Source organism: Arachis ipaensis, chromosome B8, assembly GCF_059453495.1.
Source record: "Arachis ipaensis isolate K30076 ecotype BB chromosome B8, ASM5945349v1, whole genome shotgun sequence".
NCBI classification, from domain to species: Eukaryota; Viridiplantae; Streptophyta; class Magnoliopsida; order Fabales; family Fabaceae; genus Arachis; species Arachis ipaensis.
The window spans coordinates 138,237,206-138,253,258 of NC_142443.1; the positions used below are offsets into that span (position 1 = coordinate 138,237,206).

The 16,053-nt window shown below is 25.2% G+C and overlaps 2 protein-coding genes across 2 annotated transcripts; one reads left to right on the plus strand and one right to left on the minus strand.

Annotated features, from left to right (window-relative positions):
* Positions 1 to 3,289: 3,289 nt before the first annotated feature.
* LOC107611724 (amino acid permease 3-like) lies at positions 3,290 to 8,745 on the minus strand. The gene is made up of 6 exons (XM_088496878.1): positions 8,631 to 8,745; positions 8,150 to 8,380; positions 7,494 to 7,587; positions 6,529 to 6,743; positions 4,504 to 4,637; positions 3,290 to 3,925 (listed from the first exon to the last, which is right to left on the minus strand). Exons 1-6 carry the CDS (start codon positions 8,743 to 8,745, stop codon positions 3,290 to 3,292), a joined length of 1,425 nt encoding a protein of 474 aa, XP_088353004.1.
* A 4,996-nt stretch (positions 8,746 to 13,741) lies between these two features.
* Positions 13,742 to 15,172, plus strand: LOC110265390 (uncharacterized). Its single transcript, XM_088495908.1, has 3 exons — positions 13,742 to 14,508; positions 14,593 to 14,650; positions 14,732 to 15,172. The coding sequence occupies exons 1-3, from the start codon at positions 13,742 to 13,744 to the stop codon at positions 15,170 to 15,172; spliced, it is 1,266 nt and encodes a 421-aa protein (XP_088352034.1).
* The last annotated feature ends 881 nt before the right edge of the window (positions 15,173 to 16,053 follow it).

A 16,053-nucleotide genomic window follows, 5' to 3' on the forward strand; every position in this document is an offset into this window, starting at 1 on the left:
AATTATAATAAAAATTATAATAAATTCTAATTAATTTACATTTCAATTATCATGAAATTCTATTTAATTATCATCAGTAAAAATATTTTTTTTAAAAAAAATAAAATTCTCAATAATTATAATAAATTATAAATAACTCATCATTTAATTTTTTGAAAACTTGGGTTGTTACACGTTACGTCATTAAATACACGTACAAAAACACTTTACACTGACAATGTATCAAAATTAAATTTTAAATAAATTATGACATATTTTTAATTATGGATTATAGTTTATATTTTTTCTCAAAATTATATATATAAAAAGATGACTATAAAATTTTATATAAAAATATTAATATATAGGTATATATGTTGTTCTTTTCTATCCTAAATAAATTAAGACTTATCACATTGTAATTCATCGTCATTTATTCAACATATAATAAAATGAACAAAGATATTATAATTTTAATATGACAAAAATAAAAAATGATACACTCCCGTATATTTAACAATTATGAACGTTATCATTATGTATATGCATAAAATTATATGTTATTAATTATTGATAAATTAAAAATATAAAATACATAATATGTAGATTAATTTAAATAATTATAATAAAATATATTTTTCACGAGCTAATAATTTAACTTTATCCATGTTTGAATTCAACTTATTTAATATTTGAGTTCAAATTTAACTTCAAGTTTAATCTGGTCCATGAGATGGCTTTATTTGCTTCTAATCCGAATAACAATTAACATGTTGAATTGTAGCATTGATGTATAATGATTAGCATTTCAATTATAAGTTAGGATTAATGGATTATGTTCTTGTCAATTTATTGAGTTTCAATGTCATTTCATAAATTGAATTATGTGTTCTTTTATTTTAATTTTATTACTTGAAAAATTAGAAAATAAAAAAAAATCACTTTTTGTATGCATAATAATAATAATAATAATAATAATAATAATAATAATAATAATAATAATAATAATAATAATATATTATTATTATTATTATTATTATTATTATTATTATTATTATTATTATTATTATTATTATTATTATTATAATAATAGAATAAAATAGAAAAAATAAAACAAAATAATATTTTAAGTAGGCCGTTTTAGTAATGGCTCATCCTTAAACGCTCCTTGTTAAGTATGGAGTGTTGCACACCTTGTGAATTCGTTAAATCTGAACTCTTTATTTATTATATTTTATTTGAATGGTCTGAATTTAAAAAGGTAACCTGTTAATCAGGTTAATTATTTTTTTACAAATTTTATATTTTTGTTGTAAATCTAAAATATTAGACTGAAATTCAAAATAAAAAATACTATATAAATATTAAAAACAACATGTCTGTACACAAAAAAAATTATTGGACTTTAGAATTAAAATAAATAATACATAAAAAATAAGTTAAAAATTCATGTACTAAATCTAGAAAAAAAGATATATTAAAATCTTAAAAAAATAATATTAAATATATATTATGTATATAATATTAAAATTTAAATAAATTTTATTTTGTGTAAAATAAAATTATAATATTAAATATAAACACAATAATAAAAAAATTTGTGTTATATATATATTATGTATATAATATTAAAATTTAAATAAATTTTATTTTATGTGAATAAAATTATAATATTAAATATAAATACAATGATACAAAATTTTATGTTATATATATATAATTTTATTTTGTGAGAAATAAAATTAAAACATTAAATATGAATAAAATGATAAAAGATTTTGTATTATACTAATTTAATTAAAAAAATATATATACAACGTAAAATGCAAACAAACATATAACAATTTTATTTTGTGCGAAACAAAAATTCATATAATTTTTTATTAACAATTTTTTTATTGAAATATGTCATTTTACTATATTTATAATATATTATTTGGGATAATTATATTATTTTAGTTAATATATATTATTTAAAAAATATTTAAAATTTAATATTTTGTATTAAGAATATTATTAAAAATATATTATTAGTTTTTCTTAAAATAATACTTTCTTTTCTTTGGTTCAAATATTATGACAATAAAATTTTTTTACGTAACTGCGTCTACTCAATAAATATTATATTTATTTATTTTTATATTGTATGTAAAATAATTTAAAAAAATTAATATAAAAAAGAAGTATTCTTTTTTTTTTTTACCAACTCTTAGGTGAATATAGAGACTATGTCATTTGAACTATAATTTGTTGGCAAAAAAAGAAATACTCTTAATTATATATTAAATAGAATAATTATTTATTAGGCTCATTTTTATACAAATAAAAATTTTTCTTAGTTTTATATCTGTAATATTTTATACCAATTAACTTTAAAATTTAATTATTTTTTGAATAAATTAATAAAAAATAATACCAATAATTGTTTAAATATAATTGTATTTTAATTTTTTATTCTATTACGTACACGTTGAGTATAATTTGAAATAAAAGATAATGGACTTGTTGTAACTGTCATGTATTTTATGCTTTGACTGCTTCGTCATCTCATGGCGCCTTCATAGAGACCGGGTTCTTCTACAGAATCAGTTTTACGTTTGGAGTTAGCCAACCAGCAGCGACGATAGACAGCCTCTTCCTTTTCTATGGCAGCAATTTTTCGGGCTTGAAGGTCCATTTATGGTAGAGGTGGAATAGGGTGGGTTCAAGAGCGTCAAAACCTGTGGCTAGACAGAACAATAGTGGAAGCACCTGCTAGCAAACAAAACAGTGAAAATGCTTGAAGACATCACATTAACAATAACAGAATAATGAAAGAATTCGATCAAATCTGAGTACTTTTCTGGTGTAAAGATAGTCCTTTGTTAAACGAGCGAATTAGTTTTTTTTGTTAGTGCCGGTTTGTTTGTTCAGCGCATGACAAAAAAAAAATAATAACAATAATAAATAAAGTTAATTTACCTTATCACTTTTGATAGTAGGTTAACTTTTAAAAATAATTTGTCTGGAGTGCACTAGCTTACATGTTTAAAAATAATTTTGATTATTACTATTTAAATATTATTAATTTGTCAAACTATGTCAATATTAATTTTTTTATAATAGACCTTATTATTTAGTATCTTATAAAAGAAAAAAATTATTAAACTAAAGTAAATAAATAAATAATCAAAACAAAATAAGAATGAGAAGTGATCAAGAAAATGATTAATATTTTAATAGAATTACAGTCCAGTAATAATAAAAATTAGTTAATAAAAAATACAACTAGAAAGTAATTAATATAGAATGTTGGATGAAGAGATTTGATCTACAAGCTAGCACTGAATGGTTTATATGTCTTAAGGTCAAGTAAGACACCAACTATAGACCCAACAAGTGCAGCAAATGTTACCAGGAGACAGAATATACTCAAACTTTGCAAAAGAATCCAACTCCCACTCCATTTTGGAATCTTTTTCTGTTTGATATACATTTCCACTGGAAAATAAACTGATAAGGGCCAAAACCCTAATGCCCCAATCACTCCTAATATGTCATTAAAGAACGGAATTAACATAGCTATAAGAGTGCTTACCACAACATACAATGATCTCCAAATTATTCTAAATATGTTTAGGTTGTATGAGGGTAAAAATGGGATTTGAACTTTGTGTTCTTTTCCAATTATTTCCCATTTTTTAGTTGTCCGTTCTTCAACAAATGCAAAGAGGGGTTGGGAATAAACTTGGTATGCTCCCACCAGTTGAATGATTAGTGCTAAATTTGCAATATCAACAAGCCAAAATGGTTTATCAAATGCTGTGAGTAAGTTTCCTGGTGTTGAATTTCCAAATGCACCATAACCTATGCACCCACAAAGGACATAGAATGTTGTGGTCGTTGCAATACTTAAATTTGTGGCCCTCTTCATTGTTCTTACTTCCAATGGAGATTTTATGGTATCCTGTTTAGTCAGTCATTAATTTACATGTGAGAAAAAAAAATTATTATTTTTTAAAATTAAATCTTTTAACCAAGTTAGTATATTGAATAACAATAATATTAGATGTATAAAAAAATTAGTTATTTGTATAAAATATATATTAAAATATAAAATATACTTTAAAGATAAGTTAAACAATACATATTTTCAATACATGTATTTATATAAAAAAAGATTAAATTTATCCAAAATAAAAAAATGATAAAATAATAAAATAAGACTCACATATAATGAGAGTTATAAATTAAATAGTAATTAACTCTTTACTTTATTATTTTAATATTTTATTAATCTCTTTATTTTAAATGATCTAAATTCTACACCAAAACTAATTTTTTGTGTACATAGCATTTTTTGTATAACTAATATATTTAGAATACAGTTGTGTTTAAATACATACATTTATTTGGTTGATTACTATATTGGTTCCTTATATTTTTTTTTTTGTTTTTGTGTTTAAATACATTTTTTTCCCAATGTATTAATGGAGCGGCATTTATTTTAAAACTAATGATTAGGAAATAGAAAAAAGGGTATACCTGAATTTCAATGAGAATATCAGAAAAGGAATATGCAAAGGCTATGTTGCCAAGAGCTTGAAATATTGCCCACACTTTTTTGGCGTGTGTTTCTGCTTCAGCTCCTGCTATGGTACCCTTGAAAGCACGGTTTTCTGTTTTAAGATCCAAACAAACAAAATATTAGGCAACAAAATTATCAAATGTTTTCAAATCATAAATTACTTTTTATCTTCTATTATTATCATAACTAGTGATGCGTTCAAAAATTTTATACGAAAAGAAGGCAAATTAAATACAAAATAAATTAAAATATAACATAATAAAAAATTAATAAAATATAATTTATAGTATATAGATCAAAATTAATAATTATATTGTATAAAAATTAACATTTAACTACATACTTTAGAATTTTAGTAATTTTAAATTTGTTCTGTGATATTTCATATAACTAAAATTATCAATTTATCATCTAAAATAAAATTTGAAGCATTCTCTTTTTTAACATATATAATTATATAATTTGCTAAAAATTCGTCTTTCATCTTATTTCAAAGTGTGGTTTTAATAATTCTTATTGTTAAAAAACTCTATTCAATTGTTATGGTTGTCATAGAAAAAATCAAAAAAAAAATTTATTGTTGTTTTTCTACGTTAATCCAAACCTATTTTTTTCCAATAATTTTTTAATTATTTATATATTTATATGCTTTTATTTTTTTAATCTTATTTGTTAACTACTACTAATATATTATAATACACATTATTATTTATATATATTAAGTTATTAATATATAAATATTTTTTAGTGTCTACTATACTAAAATATATTTAATCTATAACATACATATATAGATAGAGCTATGATAAATGTAAAACTCACCCACTGAAGAACTAATGTGAGCTCGGGACCTCGGGACCATTTTTATGGAGCTCGATCCCAAGGAAAGAGTGATCTCATACCTCTTCCTATCGGTCTCAATCCTAAGACTGATTTCCGTAACTAAATAGAGGTTGCTAGGTCCTTCGCGAAACCGAGTTAGCATCTTTCTGCCCTAAAAAAAGCAGCTTCATCCTTTTCTCTACCCACTACAGGTGGCGCGAAGGAACACCGAGCCACCAGGTTTGAGAATAAGGTGGGATCCCGTCTTCGACTCTATCCAGTCGACTTTTTTCAAAAACCCGGAAACGAAACTAAGTTCGTGTAAGCGAGCTACAAGTCCCACGACACAGAAGTGGGATTCTCATCTCGCTTCGGAGTAAGAATCTTTTCTCTGGGTTATGGCCTGTCAGGCTCCAACTGGATTAATCTTTTGATTCGATGTAGCACAGGATGGAGTGGGAAATTCAGTATATATATATATATATATATATATATATATATATATATATATATATATAGAGTATAATAATAATAAACTAATAGTACTAATTTTTTTAAATAAATTTAGAGGGATTATAGCCACCTTAACAACACCTTGATTTTTGAGATTGCATTTGTGCTTTATTTTTAGTCCCAAATTTTTTAAAGTACTAATTTTAGTCTTTATGATCAATTTTATATTATTTTATTAATGTATAGCAAAAAATAACATGTAAATATATCACTCAACATGTAAATAAAACAAGGAAAAGTATAGGTAGACAATAAAAATATTAAACAATGTGAACAATAGATATATCGGATGTTCATTTTACTAGGTGTATGAATTATTATTTTAATATTAAGATTTAGGTGAGTAATTTGGAGGTATAGTATATTTTTATTTGATTGGTAGTTGTTCATATTATTCAAGAAAGTCATTATTTACCTAGCACTTCCCATAAAACAATAATAGTTAACTAGTCACATACTAAAACCATTTATAGAATATTACAAAAATAAAAATAAAATTGATAATTTTTTAAATTTTAGTGACTAGAATATAAAATACCACCAAATTAAACCTTTATTCATTAATGCATATAATGATTTTGTGTTCAACAATAGAGAGTGTTAGTTGTATTAAGCAAATTCAAATAGAGAAAGAAGTTAAATATAACCTGAAACTTGAGCAATTCCAAGAGCCAGACCAATTAAGGAATAAGTGAAGGACATAATTGACGAAAGTATTGAAAGCCATCTCATTTTGTGAAAATTAGGAATTTGAGAAAATCCAAGTTGGATTACCCCAAACCATATTATATAACGATTGCCAAAAACATGGCATGTTTTTTTTGCATGTGAGGAATGTATGCAATTTGTCTTTGTGATTGCCCTGCCAATCAAAGCCAATAAATTGTAATCAATTTCAACTATAACCGTCTTTTTTATAACTTCTGAATAGTTATGTTAAGATTCAAGTAATTTTAATAAAAGACAATACATGAATTTTCTTTTAACTAGATTATATTTATTTATTTTACTAATATTATCTAAGAGTTTAATTTACTATTAGTATAAATGAGAATACTGGATTAGATATGTATCATTATTTACTAACAACAAATATAAATTAGGCTAAAAAAATATAGGTAAAATATCTTTTAATTAGCTAATTTTAAATAATTGCAATTAATAATCATTAATTTTGTATTTTTTTAAAAATAAAATTTAAATAATTACTAATTAATGATAATTAATTAGTATGGAGTGCAATTTAAAAATTCTTATTGACTTGTTGTGGCTAAAAATTAGCAGAGATTTATCTAAAATCTAGTGAAATATGACTAATTGATTTGAGCTTAGCAAATTAATCTACTATGAGAAATTAGTTTTTTTTTTTACGAAAAAAATAAAGCTCAACCTTCCAATTTTTATCCATAAAATTTAAAATCCATTAGAAGAAAAAGTGCCAAATTACTTCAACTTATGGCTCATCGTTTTAAATCATTAAAATGGACTTTTTTTTTTTAATAATTATCATTCAAAGTATATTAGTATATATATACATACAAATTGACCAAATGAAATTAATTTCAAAGTTTTAAAGATTTCAAAAATAAACGTAAGGGTTAACTGAACTCACATCATACTGATGGCGGCCGCAATTGTATATCCTATTGAAGTTCCATAAAGATTTGCATACTGTATTATTCCACAAAAAATGGAATTTTTTCCTCCTGTAGAATAATTATGACATATCTAATATTATTTATGGGAATATTTAATTTTCAATGTATTATATTTGCTATCATAAATTAGTTTCCTATTTTTCAAAACACTTTATAATGAAATATATATGATCACTAAATCATAATACTTTATCCGTAGTTAATATTATTCTATTTTTTAAATACAACTACAACAACAAAATATCACTATGCTTTTTAATCATTAAATAAATTATCTAGTCACAGCAAAATTCATACTAATATCATCAAATTTAGAACATCCTTATATTTCTTTGTAATTGTGTCAAGATAGACATTGTTTCAATCAATGTACAATCAAAATAAACACCTTAAATTACACTTATACAATTAAATCTATCATAAGAAAATACCAAATTAAATATACATTTTCATGTTGCATGTGTCATTTTTAATATTACGTGAATATGTGATTGCAATTAACAAAAAACACATAAGTTCATCTATATCTCCTCAAAATGCATCCTCAGATTGAAAAAGATCTGCTTGTAAATATAAAATCCATGTATAATTTAATTTTGTTTGTACTTACCTAGAATGTTTTCAACCGCTTCCATGTACGTGTAGTTCCTTTTGCCAGTGATGGGGTCCCCAGCACGATAACTATTGGCAAGAAAATGTGAAGTGTACAAGGTGACGAGACCGAAGATCATAACAACAAGGCCACCACTCCAACCTAGTTGTGCTATGGACCATGCTAAGGATAAAGTTCCAGATCCAATTACTGCTGTTATTATATATGAGCTTGTCATCCATATGGTTCCTGCACCAAATATAATATAGATCAAATATCATAAAAAATTATATCCATTTGAATAATTAATATGTAAGTTAATAACATTATTTACAGCTTTTTAAAATAAAACACCATTGAAATTAAACCTCTTCGTATATAATCAATAACAGCTTCGATTATTCTTCTATGATTTTCTTATTAAAAAAAAAAAAGAAAAGGAAGAGATGATAATAACAACATACATGGATTGGTTTAATTTGATTTGTATTATTATTACCTGTTCGTTTTGGGCGGCCGTCGTCATCATAAAGTGAGCCATCTTGATGGTGGCTAACGGTGATTGTTGTGGCGGCGGAAGAGATTTCAGTAATCATGTCTTGTGTGTTATGCATGTTGGAGACTTTAAATATAACTATTCTACCTTAGAACTAATAATTAATAAGTGTAAAAGGGAATTAAATAGGAAAGAGATACAGTGCAGGGTTTGGTGGTAATCAAGGGTTTGTGTGTTATACGTTATCTTTTTCCGTGTCGATTGTCTCCGCACTACAGAAGTATTTTCCAAATTTGATTCGCTCAAACTTGCCGAAAATTCTAGCTATGGCGCTTGTAATGTTGCGGTCATAAAGGGGAGTGAGAATTTTGTGGGATGGGTTGTTTCTCGCGAGGAAGATTCGGAATGCACAATATCATGCAGTTATGATGATTGATGAGTTTAACAGGAAAAAATCAAATGCATATAGAGGAGGCCTTATTGGACTGGGTTGGGGGAGAAGACGCTGGAAGGGCTTTGACGCCAGGAGGTAGGGACGCGACCCACGGCAAACAAATTACAGCTGATGAAGGAGTTGGGGACGATGCGCACTGGTGATGCTATATCATCCAAAAACACTTTTGTAGAATTAAATAAAACGTGTGTGGAAAAAAAATGGCAATTTAGTTATGGGAGGGAAAAAGTTATTGGGGGAAGAAGCTGAATGTGGATAGATATTTCGAAGGAAAAGTAGTTAGAGAAACGCAGGTAATTCTTAGCTGAATCTATCTATCTTAGCTTTAGCTTCTTGGGCATAGAGTGAATTTCTTTTAAAATAGTCTTTGTTAGATAAGGAAAATTAGGGTAAAATTTAAAATTCTACTTTATCTTTATCTTTATCTTTATATTTATAATAATATGAGAGCTCATATGCTGACTTAGAGAGTTTATTTGTTTAGGTATTGTCATTAGAAATTTTTATATTTATAAATTATAAATTATTATTTGCTTAGGTTGTTATGTTCAAATTTTAAATTATTCGTTTAAATTGTTATACTTAGGTTGTTATTTTTTAAATTTTAAATTATTTTATTTAAGTTGTTATTTTAATTTAAATCTCAGGTTATTGTACTTAGGTTGTTATTTTTTAAATTTTAAATTGATTTACTTAGGTTATTATTTTTTAATTTTAACACTATTTTTAAAAAATGTGTTGATTCTTTTAGCACTATTTTTTAAATTTTTGTAAATTTTTTTCAAAAAATTGCAGCTACATACGTAAATTACGTTAATTTAGAATTTTAAAAATTGTTAATATATTTATTTACTTTATCTGTAAATTTAATTTAAATTTAAATTAAAGCCAATCAAATTTAAAAAATTTTAGCTATGAGACAACTATAAAAGTATAAATTATGAGATATGTATAATACCACAATTTAAAGTATATCAAACTCTTTCTTTACATACATCCAACATCTAAAATTTCTCTAGTGGCTGGTATTCACAAAATCGCAGAAATCAATCCTACAATCAACAATTTCTGTGCACGTATAAGAGTGATACGGTTATGGACACTACCAAGTTACGAAAATTCTTCGTTACCATACTCAATTGAGATGGTTTGACTCGATGAAGACGTGAATTTTCTATTAATATTTTCTTATTTTATTTTAAATTTGTTTGTTTATCCACATCTAATTGTTCTTTGATTTTTGTTTATCAATTCTAGGGAGAAAAAATACACATCTCGGTTAAGAGGGTTCTTGTGTCTCGATTCGTAAATTTGCTCAGGGAAAGAATATCTTACCAAATAAGTAGTCAAGTATCCCACGATATGGATTTAATTTTGTGAGTTTTGACACTCTCAATACTCTTAGGTACGATTACACCTATTTAGTTGGTAAGTTTATTATTTTAAAAAAAGTATAATTTATTTATAAATTTATTTATTTTATTGACAACAATTTTTTTTATTTTAAATCATTTCAGATGTTGGATATCTTGCTGAAATTGAGAGTGAGAGAACTCTTGAAAAAGATGACAAATCTACTAAATACTCTATTATTAAATTAAAGATTAATGATGGGTAATCATATATTTATTTTTATAAATCTATAAATTTTGATATTTTTATTTTTTAAATTGTTACTTTAACTTATTTTGTTATGAATATTTTTATTAATATTATTAATAGGTAACAAACCTTTTTATTCAAAGGCAACATTTTTTTATTAATAATATTTAAATTTTTTGAAAAATCAATTCGGATTGATTTTGAAAAAAAGTATTTAATTTTTTTTTTAAAAAATTTTTAATAGAAAGCATTCTTTCTGTAGTTAATTTTTTATGAGTTTAAAATAATTAATTAATTAATTAATTATTAATTTTTTTAAATTGTGTTTGACGTTTTAATTTTATTATTAATTTTTAAATTTTAAAATATAAAAAATATATATAATTTGATATTATTTTATTGGTAGCTACTTTTTTAAATATAATTATTTTTTATTTATTTTGCTTATTTTTCTCTTTTTTGGTCATTAGTAGCATCTAATTTATAAATCATAATTAATAACTAATTATAATTTTAGGATGTTGACTATACCGATAGTTTGCTTCCAACTTCAAAGACATCTTCAATCATTGAAGGGGAAAAAGTAGAAGGTGTTAAGGTATTTGTTCAAAAAATGAATTTTTTGTTTATTTGTTTTCTCAAAATTATATCTTATTTTATTCAAAAAATATTATTGAGATAAAATCAAAGGTGAGAAGGAAGTCTTTAATTTAATGTAGTATTTTGTACAGAATTTGTTGGTTGAATTCTCCAATAAAGTTGCGGACAATGATGAGTCCAAAGTGTTGGAAAATGCTATTACACTAACTAAGCGACTATCCTCGGAGTCGGAAGATTTGAAGGTGCAAGGAGATACCTCAACTTGCAAGAAGATCAAGATTGAGAATGAAACTTGAGAATTTGGATGTACATATTTTGGAATCCCTTTTAGAGTCTATCTAATAGAATAATGCCAAGCATATGTTTGTTTTGGTGAAAACATTGTCTTTTCTTGAGTTGTTATTTTTCTTTTGGTTCTTTTCGATTTTTATGTTTGAAATTTAGAATTTTTTTAAATATAAATTGAAATTATTTGGTTATTACTTGTGATTCTATTTTTAATTTAATTCACACCATTGATATTTTATTAATTTCTAATTTAATATTTAATATCATAACGTTATAAATTTCTCATATGAATTATTGTTAATACAATTAAGTTAGTTATTAATTTTTAGTGTGTACTTATTTTTAAAAAAATCTAATTATAATTTTCAATTAAAGTATTATGTTTACAATTTTAAATTTAAATTCAAATATACTTTTTTTTTTTTACTTTTAAGTAAGCAATTGAGTTTGAGAATATTTTTTAAAATTTTATATAATTTATAAGCTACTATGCTAATTACAGAAGATTATATTAAAGTAAACAGAATTACCAGTCTTATTAAAATGTGAGGTTATTTATATTATTTAAAAAAAAATTTTAATTTGACATTCTTCTATACTTAATTATGTTTCTAATGTTGTTTCAACAAAATTGAATTAATTTAAGAAATTTTATTTAAAAATTTAAAATTTGTACTAGCTAATTAGGAAACTTTATTTAAAAATTTGAAATTTGAAATTCTAATACTAATTCTTAATTAAGTGACTTCTTAATGGTTTCAATTTTAAAATTTAATTTTTTTACTTGCCACATTTATAAATATTCTCTTTACTCAATTTACATTGTTATCTTTTAGACTGTTTCTGCACAATAGAAATACTTTTATTTTTTCTCTCTTTTTAAATATTTTTTCTAAATTTACGTAATTTATAAGGTTATTAATTTTTATATTGTATTTACTTTTATTTATTTTTATCAACAAATAATAGGATTGATACTATTTATGACGAAACTAATAAAAATTATTTTTAAATTAACAAATTCCTATATTCCTAATGAACAACGAACATTTAATCAAAAGATTTTATTTAAAAATTTAAAATTTGCATTAGCTTATTTTAAAAAAAATGTAAATCCAATGGAGAGGATGCTCAGGTTATTGATGAGATCAAACAAATTTATGATTGCAGATATTTGTCTGCATGTGAGGCTGTATGGAGAACTTTAGCTTATGATATTCATCAGAGGTGGCCTTCAGTGATGAGATTAACCTTTTATTTGCATGGAGAGCAAAATATCATCTTTAAAAACGATGACGATCTTGAAAAAATTGTGGAAGAAGAAGAAGAAAAATGTACGATGTTCTTAATATGGATGGAGGCCAATAAAAAATTTGAATCAGGTCAAATTTTGACATATGCTGAGTTTTCAAATCAATTTGTTTATGATAGAAAAGTAAGGGAATGGCATCTACGCAAAAGAGAGTATTCTATCGGGAAGTTAAACTATGTTCCACCGAGTGCAGGTGATATTTATTATATGAGAATTTTGTTAGCTGTTCAGAGAGGTTGCATAACATATGAGTCTATTAGGACAGTTAATGGAATTACATATTCTAGCTTCCAAGATACTTGCTATTCCATGGGACTACTGTGCGATGATAGGGAATTAATTACAGCTATTAATGAGGTAGCTGAACTTGCGTCTGGTCATCAATTGAGAAAATTATTTGCGATACTACTGATATCTAATAGTATTAGCAACTCAGAGTGTGTTTGAAATGCAACTTGGACATTATTAGCTGATGGAATACTATATGAGAGGAGAAAAATTTTAAAAAACTAAGATATTTTACTATGTCTTTTTTATATCAAAATTGTATTCTCTTATTATTTTTATTTTTATTAATAATATTAATAGTTTTATTTTGAAATTACTTATTAAATATTTTATAAAAATCACCATGTATTTTTGTTAGGACTAAACATGACTGATGATGAATTGAAAAACCTCTTTCTTATTGAGATTGAGAAGATACTCAATAGCAATACGAAATCTTTAAGAGACTATCAATCAGTGCCATATCCTGAGATGTCTGATGTTTGCCTTTTTTAGAATAAGCTAATAGAGGAGGAGTTAGCATATGACACAAAAGAGTTGACTCATACAAACTTATATACAGAACAAAAGATGACTCATGAGCAAAGATTAGTATTCGATGAGATACTCAATGCTGTTATTACAGACTCTGGTAGTTTTTACTTCGTTTATGGGGATGGTGGGTGTGGTAAGACATTTATTTGGAATGGACTTTCTTCTGCTATTCGGTCTATAGGAAAGATTGTTTTAAATGTCGCATCCAGTGGAATTGCGTCTTTACTCCTACCTAGTGGCAGAATGACTCATTTTAGATTTTCAATACCCATTACAATTACTGATGAATCTACTTGCAACATCAAGTATGGCAGTTTGAAGGCTGAGTTGCTCATCCAAAGTAGCTTAATAATTTGGGATGAAACTCCAATACTCAATAAAATGTGCTTTGAAGCACTTGATCGGACGCTCAGGGATCTTATGTCAGTTACCAATCAACATAAGACACATCAACCATTTGGTAGTAAGGTTGTTGCTCTAGGAGGTAATTTCAAACAGATATTTCTGGTGGTTCCGAAAGGGAGTAGACACGATATATTGACAACAACTGTTAACTCATCTCATTTGTGGTCGTTTTGTAAGGTTCTGAAACTGCATACGAACATGAGGCTTCTAATATCTTCTTCAGATCAAGATGAAGGTGAAATGAAGAGACTTGCTAATTGGATACTTGATATTGAAAATGGAAATATTGGTTCTGTTGTTGGTGATGAATCAGAAATTGAAATTTCAGATAATCTATTGATTACAACTACTGATGACCCTCTCTCTCCAAATTTGTTGCAAAACATGTCAGATTACAGGTATTTTCATAGTAGGGTAATTCTTGCACCCACGCTTGAGAGTGTTGACAAGGTAAATAATTTTGTCTTGACAATCTTTTTAAGGATGGAAAATGAGTATTTGAGTTCTGAAACAACATGCCAAGCTGATGAGAACGAACATGTACAATAAGAGTAGTTCACACTAGAGTTCCTAAATGATATCAAATGTTCGGGGCTATCCAATCATAAGTTGATTTTGAAGCTAGGAATCGCTGTAATGCTATTGCGAAACATAGACCAGACTTCAGGTTTATGTAACGGGACAAGATTAATAGTTAACGAACTTGGCAGTAACGTAATTGGAGCGACGGTAGTGACCGGTAGAAATATTAGAGATAAAGTGTACATTCCAAGAATGAACTTGATCCCTTCAGATTCAGGGTTGTCATTTAAGTTCCAACAGAGACAATTTCCATTAACAGTATGCTTTGTAATGACCATTAACAAGAGTCATCAGGATCAATCATTATCACATGTAGGACTTTACTTGCCAAAATCAGTGTTCACCTATGGACAACTTTATCTTGCTTTGTCAAGAGTTAAGGGTCGCAGTGGCCTCAGGGATTTATTTCTAGACGAAGACGGCAATCCAAAGTCATCAACAACAAATGTCGTGTTCAAAGAAGTTTTTAATAATATTTAGGTAAGAATAATATTATTTTCATTTTAATAGCATGTTATGATTTACACTTTTGTATAAATATTTACTGTAGATATAACTAATTTATCTATAACTCTGTTTTCAGATTTGAGATGAAATGTGTAACAAGGAGCACAACATCATATGCCAATTGCTTTTCTAATAAAGTTAGTAAGATACTAGGTTATCGATAAATTTTTATTAGCCTTTTTGTATAAATTTTAGCGTAAAATTGACATGTTATTATTACAGTTATATATGTTCTTATTTTTTTCATGTTTCCCTCCTTATGGTTCAAGAATATTATAGACTTCAAATTCTTCTATTTACTTTTTACTTTGAATAGAGATAAAACAACATATTCAGTACGTTTATTATATAATGACGATAATCGTGTTATACTAAACTAAAAAAATTTACGATTATAAAATATTATTTTTAATTTAACATATCAAATTTAAATATAAGCACATGCACTGCGCGGGTTTAACACTAATTTATTGTCAATTCTAATGTATCTTGTATCAGTTATTCTTTTAATCCATTGATTTACAGATTAAACAATTAAATAGAATATTTTATAACTAAATATTATATTGAGAGTAGATCTTAATAAGTTGATTAAAAATTAAAATTATGCAGATATCTTAAATAGAGTTTGATTATATGTTTGTACTAAACAAATTTTGTTAAAATACCATCTTAATTGAGTGCATATTATTTTTAACCTTGCATTATATGCATGTATGTTTATGTGTTTTGATAAATGACAATATGTGATTTTAGTTAGTGAGATAATTAGCGTTTTGAAAAGTAATAAATTTAATATTTTACTCGACTTTAATTTAATTTGTTGATTAATTATATGGTAAATGAAAATATCA